Below are 19,127 nucleotides of genomic sequence, written 5' to 3' on the forward strand. Positions count from 1 at the left end.
GTTCTACTAATCAACTAACACTTCAACCGCTTGGCCTCCGAGCGGCACTGCTCCTGCCTCCCCGTGGCGGGGCCGGTAATCTGGGGGAAAAGTTATCCCCCAGGGCTAAAAGGAGCAACGATGGATAAAAATGAATATCCACCTCTAGAGCCTTCAAACTCAAGGCTAGATAAAACAAATGATGAAGACCTGAACCAACCAAAAAGGCTCCGAAGAGAAGTGCAGTGCAATGAAATGCCAAACTTTCTGGTGATACACTCTCTCTCCAACCAACCTGTCAGAAAATTATCACCATTCGTCATCCAAAGATTTCTGGAATCGATTGCTGGAACACCAAAAATGGTTAAACGACTGCAATCCGGAGACCTATTAATTGAAACATCCAACTCCAAACATTCCGAGTGGCTGCTCAAAACGACGACATTCGGTGGCCTGCCAGTATCTGTTACTCCACACAACACCTTAAATTCCTCGAAAGGCGTTATAACCGAATGGGACCTACTTACAATATCAGAAGAGGAATTAGTTCAAGAACTGAATAATCAAAAAGTAACCAACGCCAAACGCATAATGACTAAAAAAGATGGAAATCTCGTCCCAACTAGGTCAATCATTTTAACCTTCAGTACCCCAGATTTGCCATCCTCAGTAAAAGCTGGCTATTTAAACTTCCAAATTCGGGCTTATATTCCTAATCCCATTCGTTGTTTTAAATGTCAAAAATATGGACATTCCCAACAAGCATGCAGAGGAGAAGCTATTTGTCCTATTTGTGGTTCCAAGGAACACGCACAAGCAGACTGTTCAGCATCAAGTCCCATTTGCCCCAACTGCAAAGAAAGTCACCCAGCATTTTCAAAATCCTGTGAAATGTGGAAAACAGGGAAAAAAATTCAAAAATATAAAATTGAACACAAAGTCACATACCCTGAGGCACGCAGACAGGTTATGTTGACCATGCCCAGTCGTTCATATGCATCTCACACTCGAAGCTTTATTTCAACAGCAGTACAAACAGATGTATCAATACCCCCTAGCACATCTATGGCTAATTGGGCTAAAAATGCGTTATCTAATTCAGGAAAAGACACACATCAAACTAAAACCAATGAATTGACCAACACTCCAATCAGCATCCCAACTGATACTCGGACACTCTCGCATGATAAAGAAAAATTAAAAACTACCAAAGACAACAAGAAACCTGAATCATCCACCAATAGTATGGAAGTAGACGTACACTCAGATCTTGAAGAACCCATACTAGAACTTCATGCAAATGACACTATGGATACTGGGCTCCCCAGCTTCCCAAAAAAAGACCGAAAAAAGTGCTCAAACAAAAAACAGTCTGATGAATCATCCTCAACTAAACCTAAATGAACCACAGTATCTTACAATGGAATTGCAGAGGTTTTCGTTGCAACACTGACGATATTAAATACCTAATTAACCGATTTTCTCCAGCTGCCTTCTGTCTACAGGAAACTTACCTGACCTCACAAATTTCTCCTTCGATAAAGAACTATTGCCTTTATCGAAGAGATCGAAATACCGCTAATGCTGCCCATGGTGGTGTAGCAATCGAAGATCCCAACTAGACATATCCCACTCCAAACTGAAATAGAAGCTGTTGCTGTTCGCATAACTCTCCATAGTGCAATAACACTTATCTCAATCTACCTACCACCAAACCGTACTTACTCTTTAAAAGATCTTGAAGACCTCTTTATACAGATACCTCCACCTTTCTGTATATTAGGGGACTTTAACGGACACCACCCATTATGGGGCTCTCCCAAATTGGATAGACGTGGCCGACTAATTGAAAGCTTTTTAGAGGCACTAAATTTCAGTATACTGAATACTGGTGCACCGACACACGTACAGCTCCCAGCAGGACACACTTCAGCAATAGATCTCTCAATTTGTTCACCAGTACTAGTCCCAACCATAGAGTGGTATGTAATAAATGATCCCATGGGCAGTGACCACTTCCCAATAGTATGCAACTTTCTGATAGCAAAGACTCCTTCAATTCAACCCTGCAGAAAGTGGAAATTTGTCCGAGCAGACTGGGCAAAATTTCAATCATCAATCGACCTTGATGAGGAAAAAATCCGCCTCCAACATATTGATGATGCGACAGATTACATCACGTCGCATCTTCTAAATGTGGCTAAAAACACAATACCACTATCAAATCCCCAGGGCCGAAAGTATCATAATTACTGGTGGAATGACAAATGCACGACAGCAAAGAGAGCAAAAAATAAAGCCTGGAATTTGTTTCGGCAATGTCCAAGCACAGTCAATCTCATTAACTATAAGAAATTAAGGGCAAAAGCATGCTTCGTACAAAAGCAAGCAAAGAAAGAATCCTGGACCCGTTTTGCCTCCAGTTTTCACAGAAATACTGATTCCAAAATAATATGGAAAAAAATTAGACAGCTCTCTGGTAAGTTTCCTACCATACCTTCTCCAATCCTCTCTTGGAATGGGAAAGATCTCTCTAATCCAGCAGATATAGCTAATGCTTTGGGCAATACTTTTGCCGAAATCTCAGCAACAACAGCCTATCCTACCTCATTCCAAAGAATTAAAAACACTGAAGAAAAGCATCCTATTCATTTTCAAACTGCTCGTCTTTTCCCATATAACAAACCTCTGCAATATTCTGAACTTTTACATGTCATTAAAACCGCCCGCAATGGTGCTGCCGGGCCAGATGGGATTTATTATGTCATGCTACAACATCTTGATGACCAAGTTTTGCGTTGCTTCCTGGTCTTTTACAATCGCATATTTTTAGAAAATGTTTTTCCAACTTCTTGGCATCACTCTACAGTTTTGGCATTCCTGAAACCTGGAAAAGATCCATCCAACCCCAATAGCTATAGACCCATATCTCTCTCAAGCTGCCTCAGCAAGATTCTTGAGAAAATTATCCACAGAAGACTCGTCTGGATCATAGAGTCGGAACAGCTAATGAGCCATAGTCAATATGGCTTTCGTCAAAACAGGTCATGCCTAGATCTTATGGTCAAGGCTGAATTTGCCATCCGTAATGCTTTTGTCAAACATGAACATCTAGTAATGGTTTCAATAGACATAGAGAAGGCTTTTGATACCACCTGGCGGTATGGTATACTTAGTGATCTTTACCTTCTCGGACTACGAGGCAATCTTCTTATATTTGTGCAGAACTTCTTACATACTAGATCATTTCAAGTTCGATACCAACATGCCCTTTTCACAACTTTCATCCAGGAAGAAGGTGTTCCACAGGGATCAGTACTGAGTGCCACTCTTTTTGCTCTGAGAATAGATTCTATCACTAAGCAGCTTCCAAATACAGTTGAGACTTACCTTTATGCAGATGACTTTTCCATCTCCTTTCATTCTCAAAACATCAGGTCTATTGAAAGACAGCTTCAGATATCACTTAATAAAATTCAACAATGGGCGAGCCTGAACGGCTGTCGGCTCTCGCAGCAGAAAACAGTTGCCATCCACTTCTGTAGACAACGCAAACCTCATCCAGATCCTGAACTTCAAATTTCTAACATCTTTGTCCCGGTTACCAGTAACATCAGATTTCTTGGATTAATCCTTGACAACAAGTTAAATTTCCTAGATCATATTAAAAATGTACGGACTTCATGTCTAAAAAAGTTAAACATACTCAGAGCTTTATCTGCCCAAAGGTGGGGTGCAGATCGTACCTGCCTTCTTCGTTTATACAGGGCATTAATCAGATCCCGTCTCGATTATGGTGCTCCAATCTATGATTCTGCCAGAAAGAGTGTATTACGCTGGCTTGATCCAATTCAGCACAGTGCTTTGAGAATTGCAATTGGAGCATTCAGAACGTCGCCAGCACATAGTCTCTACATTGATACTCACGAGCCCCCACTAACTTTACGCAGGAAAACACTGTTACTCAAATATGCTGTCAAGATACAAAGTTGTGCCTCTCATCCCGTTCAGTCATACCTTTTCAACCCACCGTTAGAAATCCTATACAGAAACAAACATAGCATAGTAAAGCCAGCTGGTCTTCGCCTTCTTGAATTGGAGCAAGTTTGAAATATTTCCGTCCATTCCGTACAACAAGTAGCCACATGTACTCAGCCACCATGGACTCCTCCTCCTCTTCCAACCTGTGACACTTACCTCTGTCAATGGAGAAAGAATACTTTGCAAGCATCAAATGTCAAACAAATTCATGCAATTCACACTCAAAGATATTCTGATTTCTCCCCAATCTATACAGATGGCTCTAAATCTAATTCATATGTTGGAGCAGCTGCAGTGTTTCCGAATACAACTGTATCAGTTTCCCTTCCATCAGATTTTAGTATATTTTCTGCTGAATTATATGCAGTTAAACTGGCTTTAGAAAACCTCTGCTCTGACAGTTCCTTAAAATCAGTTATTTACACTGATTCACTCAGCTCAATCACGTTGTTATGTAATTCTTCAGATAAAGTTCACCCTGTTCTAGATGAAATCAGAAGCTTATTACTGCAAATTAAAGAACGAAACCAACTGGTCACTTTTTGCTGGATTCCAGCCCATTCCGGTATTTTAGGCAATGAACTGGCCGATAAAGCTGCAAAAAATCCAACTACCTTTGATTTAACCAATATCCCTGTTCCAGCATCAGATTATGCACTAACCATTCATGCTGCTTGCCTATCTATCACAATGGACAGCACTGTGGCACTCTCAGACTAATAATAAACTCTTTCAGTTTAAACATGATCCGAAAATTTGGCGCTCCAGTATCCGTACATCGAGACGAGAAGAAGTAGTCCTTTCAAGGGCAAGAATAGGACATACCCATCTGACCCACCTTCATTTACTCACAGGAGATGATCCACCACAATGTACACATTGTTCTAATAATTTGACTGTAAAACATATTCTTATTGGCTGCCCCTATTATAAACAAGCCAGAACTTCATCCTTGATCTCACTGGTTAAACTTCATAAACCAATAACTCTTGAAAATCTCATTGGTGATAAGGCAAATATTTCTGAATTTTTTGACTTTCTCAGGCAAACTGGGCTTTTCAATTATTTCTGATTTCAGATTTTCTTTTGATTTAGGGAAAACTCATGTCTTAATATAATAAATGAATAGGCACATTATAGCCTTAGCAGCTGATGTGCCATTAAACCTCCAGAGCAACAACAACAACAAAGTCCACAAACCAGAATTCCTCATCAGTCCCATTATTAACAGAAGATTTCACCTAGGGAACAAATTTCTATGTGATTAACAAAGCTCTTCAAGAACATACTACCCAGAAGCAACTCTGAAGGCCCATGCCACCAAATATGGAGGATGCGGAAAGACCAGGGAATTACCACTGCATATCCCCGGAGCAATATGGCCTTAGTTGCTAATGATCCTAAAAACCAAATAACAAACAAACAAACAAACAACTCTGAAGAGGCCATCTAAAGACTCCAACGACTAACCATGGAACTTGAAGACTTCCTTGTATTCTTTGATGTCAGATCTATGTATACCACGATCCTACTGCAAAATACCAAATCTAGCATATATGATAATCCAGACAGGAACATAAACATTGCATTCACCAAGCACCTAACATCATCAGACATCTTAGATCTAATCAACCATTTCTCAGGTAATCCTACTTCATCTATAATGGATCCTTCTACATCCAGATCACAGCCCTCAGTATGAGCAACACCCTATCTCCCCTCCTGGCAGAAATGTGTATAGGCTACTTGGAAGAAAATTTTCTAAATCAACAACTCAGCAATCCAAAGCTCTGGGTCAGATGTGCAGATGGCATCCTCATTTGGAATCAAGGAAAAAACCAACTTCCACCAAAACCACAACAGCACAGAATCAAATTTAATTTAGAAACAGAAGAAAAACGGACAACTCCCATTCCTGGACATCCTCATCTCAGGAAACCCTAACAACCTACAGATGACAGCATATAGGAAACCCACAGACACAGGATGCATCCTAAACTACAAGTCCCCAAATCATTTCTCCACCAAAATAGCCATCATCATCAGAACATATGTTAACAGATCCTTGAACGTTTGCAGCCAACCGGAATTACTGGAACAGGAAATCTCAACTAAAAGGCAGTAGCTTTAAAGAACCAATATCCTCCAGCATTAACAGACAGCTTCATCAACAGACCTCTAAACGTTTCCAGACCTCCACAGAAGAGAGAAGCAAACCTAAGACCAACCTCGTTATTCCACACATCCCAGGAGTTAGCAGCATTCTATGCAGGAACCCAATCTCTGAAACAAAAACTAACCAGGGGCCAACATCAACTATCTAACCCTAGAAGTCCTGTGTACCTTATCCAATGCTCATGCCACTCAACCTACATTGGAAAAACATATAGAAGACTCAACAAAAAGATACGAGAACATAAGCAAGACACTCAACCTGACAGAATCAAAAAGTCCAAAACAGCTGCACATACTCTTTTGTGCTTGTCAGAGAAATCCCACATGAGATTTCTCCAACACCACAGTTCTAACAACAGATTCATCCAACTCCAGAAAAACCTTCTAGAGGCATATTTCATAAAATGTTTCAGCAGTCATCAAGAAGCAAGGAGTTAACTTCCACGATGTTTACTGCAATCTATTCCATGTAGATATCCAGAAGTGCTCTGAAAAAGAATATCCCAAACCTCTTAATAAAGAAAAGAAAATCAAGGGAGTCCTAATCAAGATTTAAAATTTTATTTTAAAGCCTTAACTTAAATTTAATAAGCAGTTAATCAACAAACATTAATAATTATCATTATCGTAATAATCTTAATAATTTATACGGACATTATAATTTAATTTAATTAATTTTAATAGCAGTACAACACAATTATTAAATACTTCATATTCGATCGAAAAATCCATAAGAGACTCCATGGTCATGGCCAGATCATGTTAACAGGTAAATCCTTCAAACTAATTTTGACCTCTAATTTTAACTCCTCCTTGGACACAGTATTGCAGTATATATTTGAAACTTGTAACCATAGTAAATTTTGTGTTCAGTTTGTGAATAACAATCCAACTTTCTGTGTTGAATAGTTTATTTTAATTTATTTAATTTTTTTTTGTCTGCTATTCTACTAGTTCTGCTGTGCTATTATCTGCCATCTGGAATGTTGTGGAGCCAAATTATCATTACTTGAGATGTTCATTTTTTATTCCAATAAAGTAAAATAGAATAAAAGAACAAAATTTAGTAACAAAGCTCATTTCTACAGGTGTCAAGATTAGAAAGTCAGGTGACAAGGTATAAAACAGCAGCAGATAATGCTGAGAAACTAGAAGATGAACTGAAAGCTGAAAAAAGAAAACTTCAGAGAGAAGTAAGTATTTTTAAATATTTCATGTTTTAATGTTGCTGCCTATGTGCCCTTTGGTTATGAGATGCAATATGCATTTATTTATCAAAGGTTGTGTAGAACATGACTTTCAATGGCATGTTTTACAGAGATCTTCAGTCCTATAATAGTAACTAAACTTTAGGCATACTTTTGTTATTCCAGTATAACAAAATCAGAAACTCAAACTTTTAATTGTGAATTAAATAGGAAAATATTTTCCTATTTCTGCATGCAGTATTATTAAAAATTTATGCTAATGATTGAATACATTCCCTTCAGTTGCCTGTTTCAGAGACCTGTTACAAGATCAGTACACTTTAGATTTGATAATATTTTGAATAATGAAAGGCTTATCTCTTTATTTTTTCCTGAAGTAATTCTAAAATCGACACAGTTTAAAATTTTTGAAATATGAATTTTAGTGCTCAACAAACTACCACAACTTTTACTCTCAATTTAAAAATGAACAGGCACCCAATTATTATATTGGAATGAAAGGAATACAATAAAATGTCAAAGCAAGATGCCAAAAGACAAGTCAAGTAGTTTAAATATGTTAGACAGTACATTTTAAACTGCTTGACTTGGAGTCTCACTGTGAAATTTTATTTCATTCCTTTCATTCTATTTATTAATGATTTGGTGCCATCTTTTTTAAATGGAGAGCAAAGGAAAGTGCAGCTCTCTGAGTGCTAAAATTCATATTTTTAAATGTTTCAAACTGAATGTTGATTTTAGCAGTACCTTGGGGAAAATAAAAAGTTGTAGTCTTTAATCAATTAAAGTATTCCCTTTAACTTAGCAGTAGTGGAAAGATATCTGAAGGAGAAATGCTTCTTGCTTCTGAATTAATGACTTTTAATTGATAATAATTGGGCACCATAAAAGATAATTTTTAGGAATTAAAATAAGATAATACTATATACTACTACTACTAATAATAATAATAATCCTTCATTCAGACTAGTAATATGCTAATATATAATGATAAAAATATACATACTCCAGTTTTAGATGAATTTGGTCTTGATTCAACAAACTCAAACTATCACCTGAAAATTGTGAAATGAAAAATATGGACTTTGATTTGTAATTAATTATGACTATCAAGTCTTGAGAAGCTTAGCTCAGTTTCTATCATCTCTGCATTGAAAATTCTTTAGCAGAAGGTGCATAGGAAGTTTGGGGGATTAGATTTAAGAACCCAAGCTGAGACCAGATTGTCTGAAAATGGTTTTTCATTACGAGAAACATTTAATTTTGGGTATACTATTGTAAATAATTTTTATTTACGATGAATGTACCTGGTAAATAGTTTTGGGCATACCAGTGATGGAAAGCATTCACCCTGAGATATGACAAACCACTAGTGACTCACCTAGTACTAAGAAATTCACATGCACAAGCTAAAAGTAATTTTGTAAGCTGTATTTTGATGTATGAAGTTCAGAGACAAAATAATTATATATTTTATTACAAAATCACACTTGGCTTGCTCTGTGATTTAGTAATAAAACATAGATGACTAGTACCTATCAATTGTTAGGAATGTTACATCACCCATGATTTAGAAATAAACAAGAAGTTCTGAGTAAAATTAATGGAGTCTGCTTACTGCTTCTTTGAAAATGGCACATAATGAAGTGTTGATCTATTGCAGACTAGTTTCAAGATAGCCAGTTATAATAATTAATTTTATTTAATTTTTTAATTGTGTTTTGAATTATTTTCAATTGATTTTTTACTGTCATCTTTTTGCGTTAATCTTTTATTTGTTTTAATTTCTGGAGAGTATCATACGAAAGTGTTCTACGTAGTATTAGTAGAGGCATATGATGCAAGAAAGCAAGCTTATGCAGCATTAGCCAAAAAAAAATCCCTCCCATTTCACCCCTCCATTCGTTCCAAATGCCTGTCCAGCTCAGCCTTAAATTTATTTAGGCTATCAACTTCCACAACAAAAGATGCAAGTCTGTTCCACCAATCAACCACCTGCTGGCTAAAGGCAAATTTCCACACATCTATTCTACAACTGTCTTTCCTCAATTTGAATCTATGCCCCCTCAGGTTCTTAATCTGAGAAAGAGGAAGAATCCCATCAACATTCAGCTTGCTCAACCCATTCAAGGCCTTATTCACCTCAATCAGATCACCTTGCAGGTGCCTACTCTCCATGTGCTGCAATTTGCAGAACTTAAGCCTTTCTTGGTAAGAGCACCCCCTTTGTTCCCCTCACCAATCTTGTTGCCCTTCTTTGTACTCGTTCTAGCAACTCTACATCCTTCCTAAAATGAGGCCTCCAGACCTGAACACAGTACTCTAGGTGGGACCTGACCATTGCCTTGACAGGATAATCACCTCCCTGTACCTGCTAGCAAAATTCGTATATGTCATTGACAAGACTCCGTGACCTGCCCTGGCAGCCCGTCTGCACTGCTCAACAAATTTCATATTTCACTGCACAATTACCCCCATGTCTTTCTTACTTTCCACTTCCCTGAGAGTAGTACCACACAGTTGGTATGTTTCTCTAGGGTTATTGCTACCCATATGCAGTACTTTGCATTTGTCAATGTTAAACTTCAGTTGCCACTTCTCAGCCTATTTGTCCAACTTGTCTAGATCTAGTTGGAGTAGCATACTGTCTTTAATGTCGTTAACAGCCCTGCCAACCTTTGTATCATCTGCAAACGTGGACATTAATCCTGATATACCTTCATCGATGTCATTGATGAATACACAAAACAACAATGGGCCCAGCACCGAACCCTGGAGAACTTCACTAATAACACTTGTCCATGAAGAGCAGTGTCCATTGATTACCAATCTCTGTTGTCTCCCACTCAATCACCTCTTTATCCATTGTAGCAACTTACCCTTAATACCATACCTCTTCAATTTGTACAGCAGTCTTCCATGTGCAACAGTATCAAAGTATATGATATCAAAATTATTTTTGATGTTCAGTTCCTTTGTGACCACATCATAGTATCCAATCAAATTGGTCAGACAAGACCTCCCTTTAACAAACCCATGCCGTGTGTTAACTACTACTGCAGTCTTGTCTAAATGATCCTGCAATTCTTCTTTAACCAGTGACTTCGTTATTTTCCACGGAACACAAGTTAAACTAACAGGTCTATAGTTACTTGTGTCACCTTTTGAATCTCCTTTGTGAATTGGTGATACATTTGCACACCTCCAGTCCATGGGGACCTCCCCTGAGTCCAAGGAAGCTCTCATAATTATGGCTAAGGGTTTGCGTACTTCCTTTGCTGCCTCCTTTAATATAATTAGATAGATCCCATCCACCCTAGGTGCCTTCCTTATGTTTAACTTCAACAATTTCTCCTCCACTTTGCTCTCAGTTATTACAAAATCACTTAGCTCCCTGTTAGAGTTTGATAAACTTCTGGCATTCCCCCTTATTGAATAACTCCTCATGTGTGAATGTAGATGCAAAATACTCATTCAGTTTATCAGCTAATTGAGCATGATCATCAATAGTCAACCCATCTATGTTAAGTGGTCCAATCTGATTCATCCCTTTCCTTCTAGAGTTTACATAAAGAAAGAACTTTTTGCTGTTTTTCTTTGCATCCTTTGCCAAAGATTTCTCGTAATCTGCCTTTGTCTGCATAACATCCTTTGTGGCTTGATTACAGACTTGTTTATATCTGTCATAGGCTTCTGTATCACCTGATAATTTATATGTATCCCATATATTTTTCTTCTCTGCCACGATCCTCATTGATTCATCTGACATACATTTAGGCCTGAACCTTGAACAGTATTTCTTAGTTGGAATGAAAAGCCTAGTAGCCTCAAAGATTAAGTCCCTGAAGTCTTCCCATTTGGAATTCAACATTGGTAACATCATAAGTTGATCCCACTGAACAGAATTTTAAAACTGTTCGAGAATTCTGTAGCCACCTTTACGAAAGCAAAAGCTCTTGCCTTTAGCCTTGATGGTAGTTACATCTTTAAGTAATTCCCATATCAGTACATTGTGATCACTGTCACCCAGTGATTCCTTTATCTGCAAATTCTTAATGCATGAATAATCAGATCAAGAGTATTACTCCCTCTGGTTGCCTCTCGAACGTGTTTCTGTAGAAAACAGTCATCCAATAAATCCACAAAAGTCTTGCTAGTGTGTGATTGACCTACCCATAAGTTCCAGTCAATATCTAGAAAGTTAAAATCCCCCATTATAAGATATTCTGATTTACTGACCCACTCTATTTCTATGCCTGCACAATTGTTCATTATACTCATCAGATTCATTAGGTCTATAACACACACACACCTACTCATTTTTTTCTTTCCCAGTGCTTATGTCACACCAAACAGACTCAACATTGCATTGTCCACCAACATCAGTTCGATGCGCTTCCTTAGATTTTCTGTTTCTTAACTAACAGCATCATCCCTCCTCCCTTCCTGTCCTGTGTATCCTTTCTGTACACATTGTACTCCCCAAATTCCAATTCTGCACTGCTTATATCTGTGTGATACCACGTCTGATAGGCGCCTCCGTAGCCAGGTGGGAAGGAGCAGCAGTGAGTAGCACACGCTTCTTGATTAGACCGGGGTTCGAGCCCGTCACCACCAAATACGGAGGATGCGGAAAGGTCAGGAATGACCACCGCATGTTCACGGAGCAATATGGCCTTAGTTGCTAATGCTCCTAAAAAAAAAAAAAAAAAAAAAACCAAAACCACGTCTGATATCCCAACAATATCTGCCTTTGATATCTTGACTAGCACTTCAAGCTCATCAAATTTATTAACTGTATTCCTAGCATTGGTGTACATGCAAGTATACATGCACCTGTTTCTACTCTTAGTTACTCTAACACAGCCCATGTATTTATTTGTTCCACTCTGACTCCCAACAGTCCTGGAAATCTCCATTGCCTTGCTTTCCGTGCTGCTGCCCATTCCAGTAGAAGTAGTGCATGAATCACTTTTGCCTCTCCCTGCAGCCACTGTTAAACTTTTAGTCTGTGTATCTCCCAAGCTAGCAGTTTTCCGACCCCCCCAACACTGCCTCAATAGCATCAGCAAATATTCTTGCACCCTTTCTATTTAAGTGTACCCCTTCCCTGTAGAAGTAGTCTCTCCCATCAACAAACACAGACCATCCTGAAAAAAATTCTACTCCTTGAGCCCTGCACAATCTCTCCAGGGCCGAATTGATCGATAAAGCTCTCATCATATACTCCTTCCTATCGTGTTTGGGCAGAATTGCAGACACTTTCACATTCAACCCTAACTCGCGACTTTCTTTCAAAATTGACCTGTACTTGTTGAGGAAATCTGCAGATCTCTTACTCTTAATGTCATTAGTTCTAATGTGTACAACAATATCACCTTTTGTGCCCTTAAAAGATGATATCTGCTCTACATCATCAACTTTTGCCCCTGGCAGACATACCCTGGTCTTGTTCCACCTATCCTTCTTGCCTAGTATATTTCCCGTCTCCCTGATAATAGTGTCACCAACAATAACTAGTTCTTTTGGGATCAGTGCATTCTGCCTTGGAGATTGCCTCTGTTGCTTGATGCACAGGAGTCGGCTCTGCCATTGATCTGGGCAGCTGAGAGCTTGATTGGCCCTCATATTAATTTCTTCGAAGGCACTTACCCTTTAAATTTCTTGACACTATAGGCATCTAGCACACACACACACACACAAAGACATCCTCCTTGGCTTGATCATGTCCCATTTTAGAAAGTTCAGTAAACATTTCGCACATTTTTTGAGACTGTGAAGTGTTGGAGAATCACTCCCTTTGTTTCTCCCTTCCGAGTCACAGCACTCTCGCTAGTCTGTGATCTTTGCTTCGCAACTCTAGTCTGGGTCATGATTTCTGTTTAAATACAGTTTAATTTACAATGGAATTTAATAAGATTAATAAATATTTTTGATTAATTGATAATGCTATAATAAGCTAACAGATTTCTAATACAGTGCTTCTTATTGTGTTATCTAGTTTTACATTATAGCTTACACTATCAGTCCAAGATATATACATTGCACTATTTCTTATCGATTACAATTTTGCAGCTAGTTCAACAATATTAGCGCCAACACCGGGAGTCGTAACTTCCAAAAATCACTAGTTAAATTCAAAATAAGAAGCTAACAAACACTACTAAACCTGTTTAATATCTTTGAAAAACACAATGTAATATGTTAATTAACAAAGAATACGGTAAAAGTATCAAAATACTTATCCCTTTACAGTAGCCAAAAATCCACTGACTGTTAATGCCAATCATCATATTGAGGTAAATTTCTCTTATTCTTTTACAATATCAACGTAGAATGTTTTGAGCAGCATAGTCTGCAATCTACTGTAAACACATTTAACAAAAAATATGCCTGTATAACTAAGATGTCAGTAATATACATATATGACCAACCAGACATTACCTTTTCTATGTGAAAAGGAGTTTTTAAGTGTTGTGTTCATTTCCAATATTGGAATTATCATTGTAATTAAATCAATGTTGCTTGCCTTTTCAGTTTGGTTATGCAATATTCATTCAGATAATTCACAATTTATCATTTAATAAAGTAGATGCCATGATTAAATGTAATAAATTATTTCACACCATTGTAAAGAATTTCTTAGAATTGTAATGTGACAAAATTGTATGGAAACTTAACCATGTTTGTATGTGTTCATGTTTAGTAATTGATACCCACCAAATGTTATAATGAACATTTTACTCTTTTGCTGCTATTAGACTGTGGCATATGTGTATCACAAATTTTAATGATTGGACCAGCTGAGAGAGAGTGAGCACGCATGTGTGTTAAGAGGGAAAAAGATATCAAAAGGGAACCTAGGAGAATACTGCTACTTTTATAAGTGTTGAATACATTTCAAAAGAAGTGTGGTTTACTAATTTTGTAATTAATGCAGAATTGGTTTGACATAACTGGGTTGTTGTGTACTACCATACAAACCCCCTCAAAATCCAGCAGCCTTGAGACATCCTTGCTAGATTTATTAGTGTTTTTATTAGAGGGATTTTAGATTTTGGGTAGTCACATTCAGTATTTTTTATTGAATGTAATAAGACCACCCAAAATCTAAAAGGATAATTTCTAATAAGTCTATTTCATAAATGCAGTAAAAAATATTTCATTTATGAAATATTACACTTCTGTACTGTAATTGATTTTATATAGTACTGCTTGTTCAGTGAATTGTTATTTCAGCCTAATGCTTTATCTGTGACTCTTGAATCTGAGTAATCCATCACTTATTACTGATGATTCATTTATTCTTGTTCACAAATAGCAATTAGACAATTCCATGTTCTAACAAATTTCTCTGAGGTAAAATTTTTACCCTACACATTTAGCTGTAATGTTGCTTCGGTGAATGTCCAGTACAAGAACTAAAGTTTCTGATTCTCAGGTACTTTACTGAATTCACCCATTTTCCTAAGCATAACTGGAAGATGGCTGGTGCCAGATAATGGATTACCAGATTTTGGAGGTTTGACTGTAGCAGTTTTAGGTTACCTTAGAAAGAGGGTTACAGTATCATAGGTGCACAATCCATGTGTGGCATAAATGTTATTAACATAATATTTTACTCATTCAAAGTAAATATACTATACATAAACATATGGTCACAATTTGCAAATAAGAAAAGACAGCGCATCACTGGAATAAATATTCCTTTCTCATCATATAGAGTTATGGCTTTAGTTTTCCTCCTATCTGAAAACAGCTTTTAAGGAGTATATTAGGAACTTTATTACCAAATTAGTGAAGTTCAATTTGTATTTTAATCATTCCAGCATATTGTTGGTAACCTTTTCACTCACTCACTCACTCACTCACTCTCTCACTCACTCACTCACTCACTCACTCACTCACTCACTCACTCACTCACTCACTCACTCACTCTCACTCACTCACTCACTCACTCACACACACAGTGTTTCAATTTAAAGGCACTATGGGGGTCTCTCTCTTGCATATTTTTATATTTAGATTATTTTTTGCCATATTTAGGTTAAAATTTTTGAGTTTGTTGTTAAAATTGGACTAGGTGTTACCATATAGATTTTACAATATCTGAATTTAAAATTTGCCTAATTAGCTGTTTTTTTTTTTTTCTCAATGGGAAAGTTGATCCCCATCATTGGTTTAGTCTACAAACATTATCAATATACTCTTGAGCCAAATGTAAGTCAATTTTATTTGAAGAAAAAAACAAAGAAACAAACAATTGTATGGACATGTTTAGCTATACCAACTATATGATTGCAGTTGTTCCCATCTCCTCATGGTAAAACCATTGTATTATTATCATTATTTTATTATTATTTTTATATAAAAGCAGTTTATGTTCATTTCAGGACTACACCGATGACATTACTAGGCTAAACCAAGGGTGCAGAACAACTTTCCCATTTAAAAAAAAATGCATTTGATTATGCAAAACTTTAATTTTGAAATCGCAAAATGTAAGTAGTAGTACTTAGTCCAATTTTAACATTAAATTCGAAAATTTCAGCCCAGATTTGAAAACAAGTTCCTAACAGCAAATAGCCAAAATGTAAAAGTAAGCGAGACAGACCTCAGTACTTTTTAATTGAAATACTCTGTATCCTAGAACAGTAGCATTCTCTTAGCATTCCTGGCCTCAGCCAAATGAAGAAAATTGAAAAGAAGTTTTCTAGTGGACTTAGTTTTCTCAAATTGGAGCTTATCTTGCCTTTTCAGTTAATTGTTTCTGCGTTGTGCAGCTTTCTAATAAACACCACATCTGAAAAGAGAAGTATCTGCTGTTCATATAAAATGAATGTCACTACCTTTGTAGGTGTTTCAGTGGTATGCCATCCTGCCAGAAGACAGGTGACCAGTCAATACCTTCAGTTGATATAGACTAAGTGTGGAAAGTTGTCATCCTGTATTCTTAAATAGTATTTTATGTGTGTGTGTTTTTTGCTATCCTAATTGTTTGAAGTTTTTTTAATGTTAATTAGCCAACTTGTGGTGGTGTTGGTCACCCATTAGCACTATGGGTCCCAGCTATGACTACTGTTTTAAAACACATAAATGCCACAAATGTTCTGTGTAAAAATCTGTATCCCTAAACCCACAATGATTATTCTTGCTATTGTTGCCAATCAGCCTAAAAATATCTTATTTCTGTTTTAGTTGAGAGAAGCACAGTCAAGAATTGAGGAACTAGAAACAGCCAATGCTCATCTTCAGAAAAGAATAGATAAATTGAAATCTGCAAGAAATGCTTTAATCAAGAGTTAAATCTTAAGTCCCTCAGGTTTTGTAAAAAGTTATAGGTTCAGGTACATGTAGTATACGACTGTTATAACAAAAGTATTGGTGAACGGGTGGGGAAAAAATCCACTTGTGACAGACCATTTGGAGGCTATCAATACATAGGCCATAGTTCTTCCCAGAAACTTAAAAGAATCTGGTGAATATAAAGTGAGCTTTAGGCAGAAAGATGTGAAGGTATGTGAATCTACATGCACATATGATTGGGTAAAAAAACTGCTATAAAATGTATATAATGCAAATATTAGAAGGCACTGCTTTGAAAGTCTCAGAACATTTGATTTAAAGTTGAGGGAAAACATGCATGTGGAATATTTGGAATCCTTTGTAACAAAGGATGAATATTTAAAAATACTGGTGAAAATCTACACTATTATAGTAATACTGGAGAAATAGTAAAAATAAGTATGCTATATCTTTAGCATACATATTTAGCCACCTGAATTTATTTTTAAAAAACATTCATTTAATCCATTCACTAGGCTGTCATACTTTACCTTTGAGTGTTGTAATTGCTTGGTTGTTACTGTTACTATTTGAAGGTATTTTATTTTTCTTCATTATTTTATTTTAGTTATTACAAAAAAAAGTTGGGTAGTTACATATTTTCTTCATTGTATACTAGAGAAAAGCTTGTAAGATAAACCTAAATAATGAGTACAATCAAAAATATATACATTAATACAGTAATAATAACCAAAAAGCTGTTAAGAATAAGGATTGAGATAGGCTATTACATTAAAATTAATACTTATAAATTTAATTTTTGTTCCTCTTTTTTTTTTTTTTTTTTGTTAAATTGTGCCTAATAAATTGTGTTGAATGTTGAATACACAGAGCTTGAACTCTAATCAGCTTGTTTATTGCCCACTGTCTCCTTACAGGATTGTAATATACACAGTGAGTAGTTTTATTGGTTCAGATTTTTGTGATAATACCACCTTCAACTTTTTCATTACATTTCTGGTTTCAGTTCATTCAAAATCTTTTGCTACTTGTGCATATTGTAAATACTGTAAATTCAACTATTGTTTAAAAATCTTAAATTATGCTTAATGTTAACTATGTTAGTTGTACATGCAAAATCCATTCTATCCTCTTTTTCTTGTTTATCCCACAGTTACTTTGATTGCACAAAATTATGAATTCTATAAAAAAAAAAGATTATGAGTAATAATTTTTTTTGAGATACATCTAAAACAAAAAAAAAATTAGACACAATGCAGTATTACTATTAATAGTGGGCTTAGCTATAATGTAAGATGATATGGTGCTGCATTTTATATAAAAATGTTGCTTGAAAGTAAATTTTGTTAGTATTTCATTTTACATAAGAAATGTGATTACAGTAACTTGTTTATAGCTTTAAGCACGAGAAACACTAATTTTAAAACCTTTCTTTAAAATGTGTAAAACTTTTGTATTAAACTTTATATCTGTGATATTTAAATAATTTTGGCAATCAATTTCTTCTCTTCAAAACGTTTTTTTTTTTTTTTTTTTTTATATATATATATATATATATGCATATATATAACTTTTGTGGAGAAGAAACATTTGAATTTCATCAGTAAGATTTCTCAGTAATATTTATGTCCCGATGTAAAATCTTTTTATATTTTTACAGCATTTTGCATTTGATAAAGTCAGTAAAGACTGCTAGTTACATTCAGATTTATACTAACTCTGAATGTGATTGGTTATTAATGAATGAAAATACATTGTTGCAGATTTCATTAATACACAAAGCAGTTTTTCATTCTAGAAGATATGCTCAAGGGAGGTTTATTTTTTTAACACCTCTCTTTTTGATATGGTAAACTTTCATATTAGTTTAACTTCTCATTAAAATTTGCTGTGGAAATACTGTTGCTATTCTTTGTTAATAACCTCTTAAGTCTTTTATACATAAATTTTACTCTGAATCAGCTTTTTTAGTTTGTTATTTCATCATAAAGATAGCAAAATATAACCATATGATTGATCATTTAGGAGGGAATTGAACACCACATTGCACAGTAGTCATGGATTCTTTTATAAATAGAGAACAAGGGAAATTCCTAAGGCTGTTTGCTTTATTTTTATTTTTTTAGGTTATGTTGTGGATGTGTATTCCTCTATCCACATCATTTTTATGTGCCATTTATTGTTTGTTTTACTGGATGCTGAGCTTCCATTGTTTGTTGCCTGAATTATTATTTTTTTTTATGTCTGTATATGTATATACTCTGTAGAGCAGAGGTCATACTTTCTTAAGTTCATTTTGCAATATCCAAGAGGGAAGGGGGGATTGTTAATACTAATAATTTTGATTATGCCAGAATAATGTGCTATTTATTTAAACTGAACTTGTGTCCTGGTTTTTTTTTAACAAATGCATGTACT

At 35.9% G+C, this 19,127-nt stretch overlaps 1 protein-coding gene across 2 annotated transcripts in view; it reads left to right on the top strand.

The window, feature by feature from the left end:
- LOC150090710 (leucine-rich repeat flightless-interacting protein 2-like) overlaps window positions 1–17,148 on the top strand; it is a 195,059-nt gene extending 177,911 nt beyond the window's left edge. For both annotated transcript variants that reach the window (XM_090379575.1, XM_090379566.1), the window contains exons 12-13: window positions 7,284–7,388; window positions 16,602–17,148. In XM_090379575.1, the coding sequence (XP_090235701.1) occupies window positions 7,284–7,388; window positions 16,602–16,709 (213 nt within the window). In that variant the 3' untranslated portion in view covers window positions 16,710–17,148. The remainder of the gene's footprint in view (window positions 1–7,283; window positions 7,389–16,601) is intronic.
- Window positions 17,149–19,127: the final 1,979 nt, after the last annotated feature.

The sequence above is a fragment of the Mastigoproctus giganteus genome, chromosome 1, assembly GCF_048544385.1.
Source record: "Mastigoproctus giganteus isolate SK-2022 chromosome 1, ASM4854438v1, whole genome shotgun sequence".
Lineage (NCBI taxonomy): Eukaryota > Metazoa > Arthropoda > Arachnida > Uropygi > Thelyphonidae > Mastigoproctus > Mastigoproctus giganteus.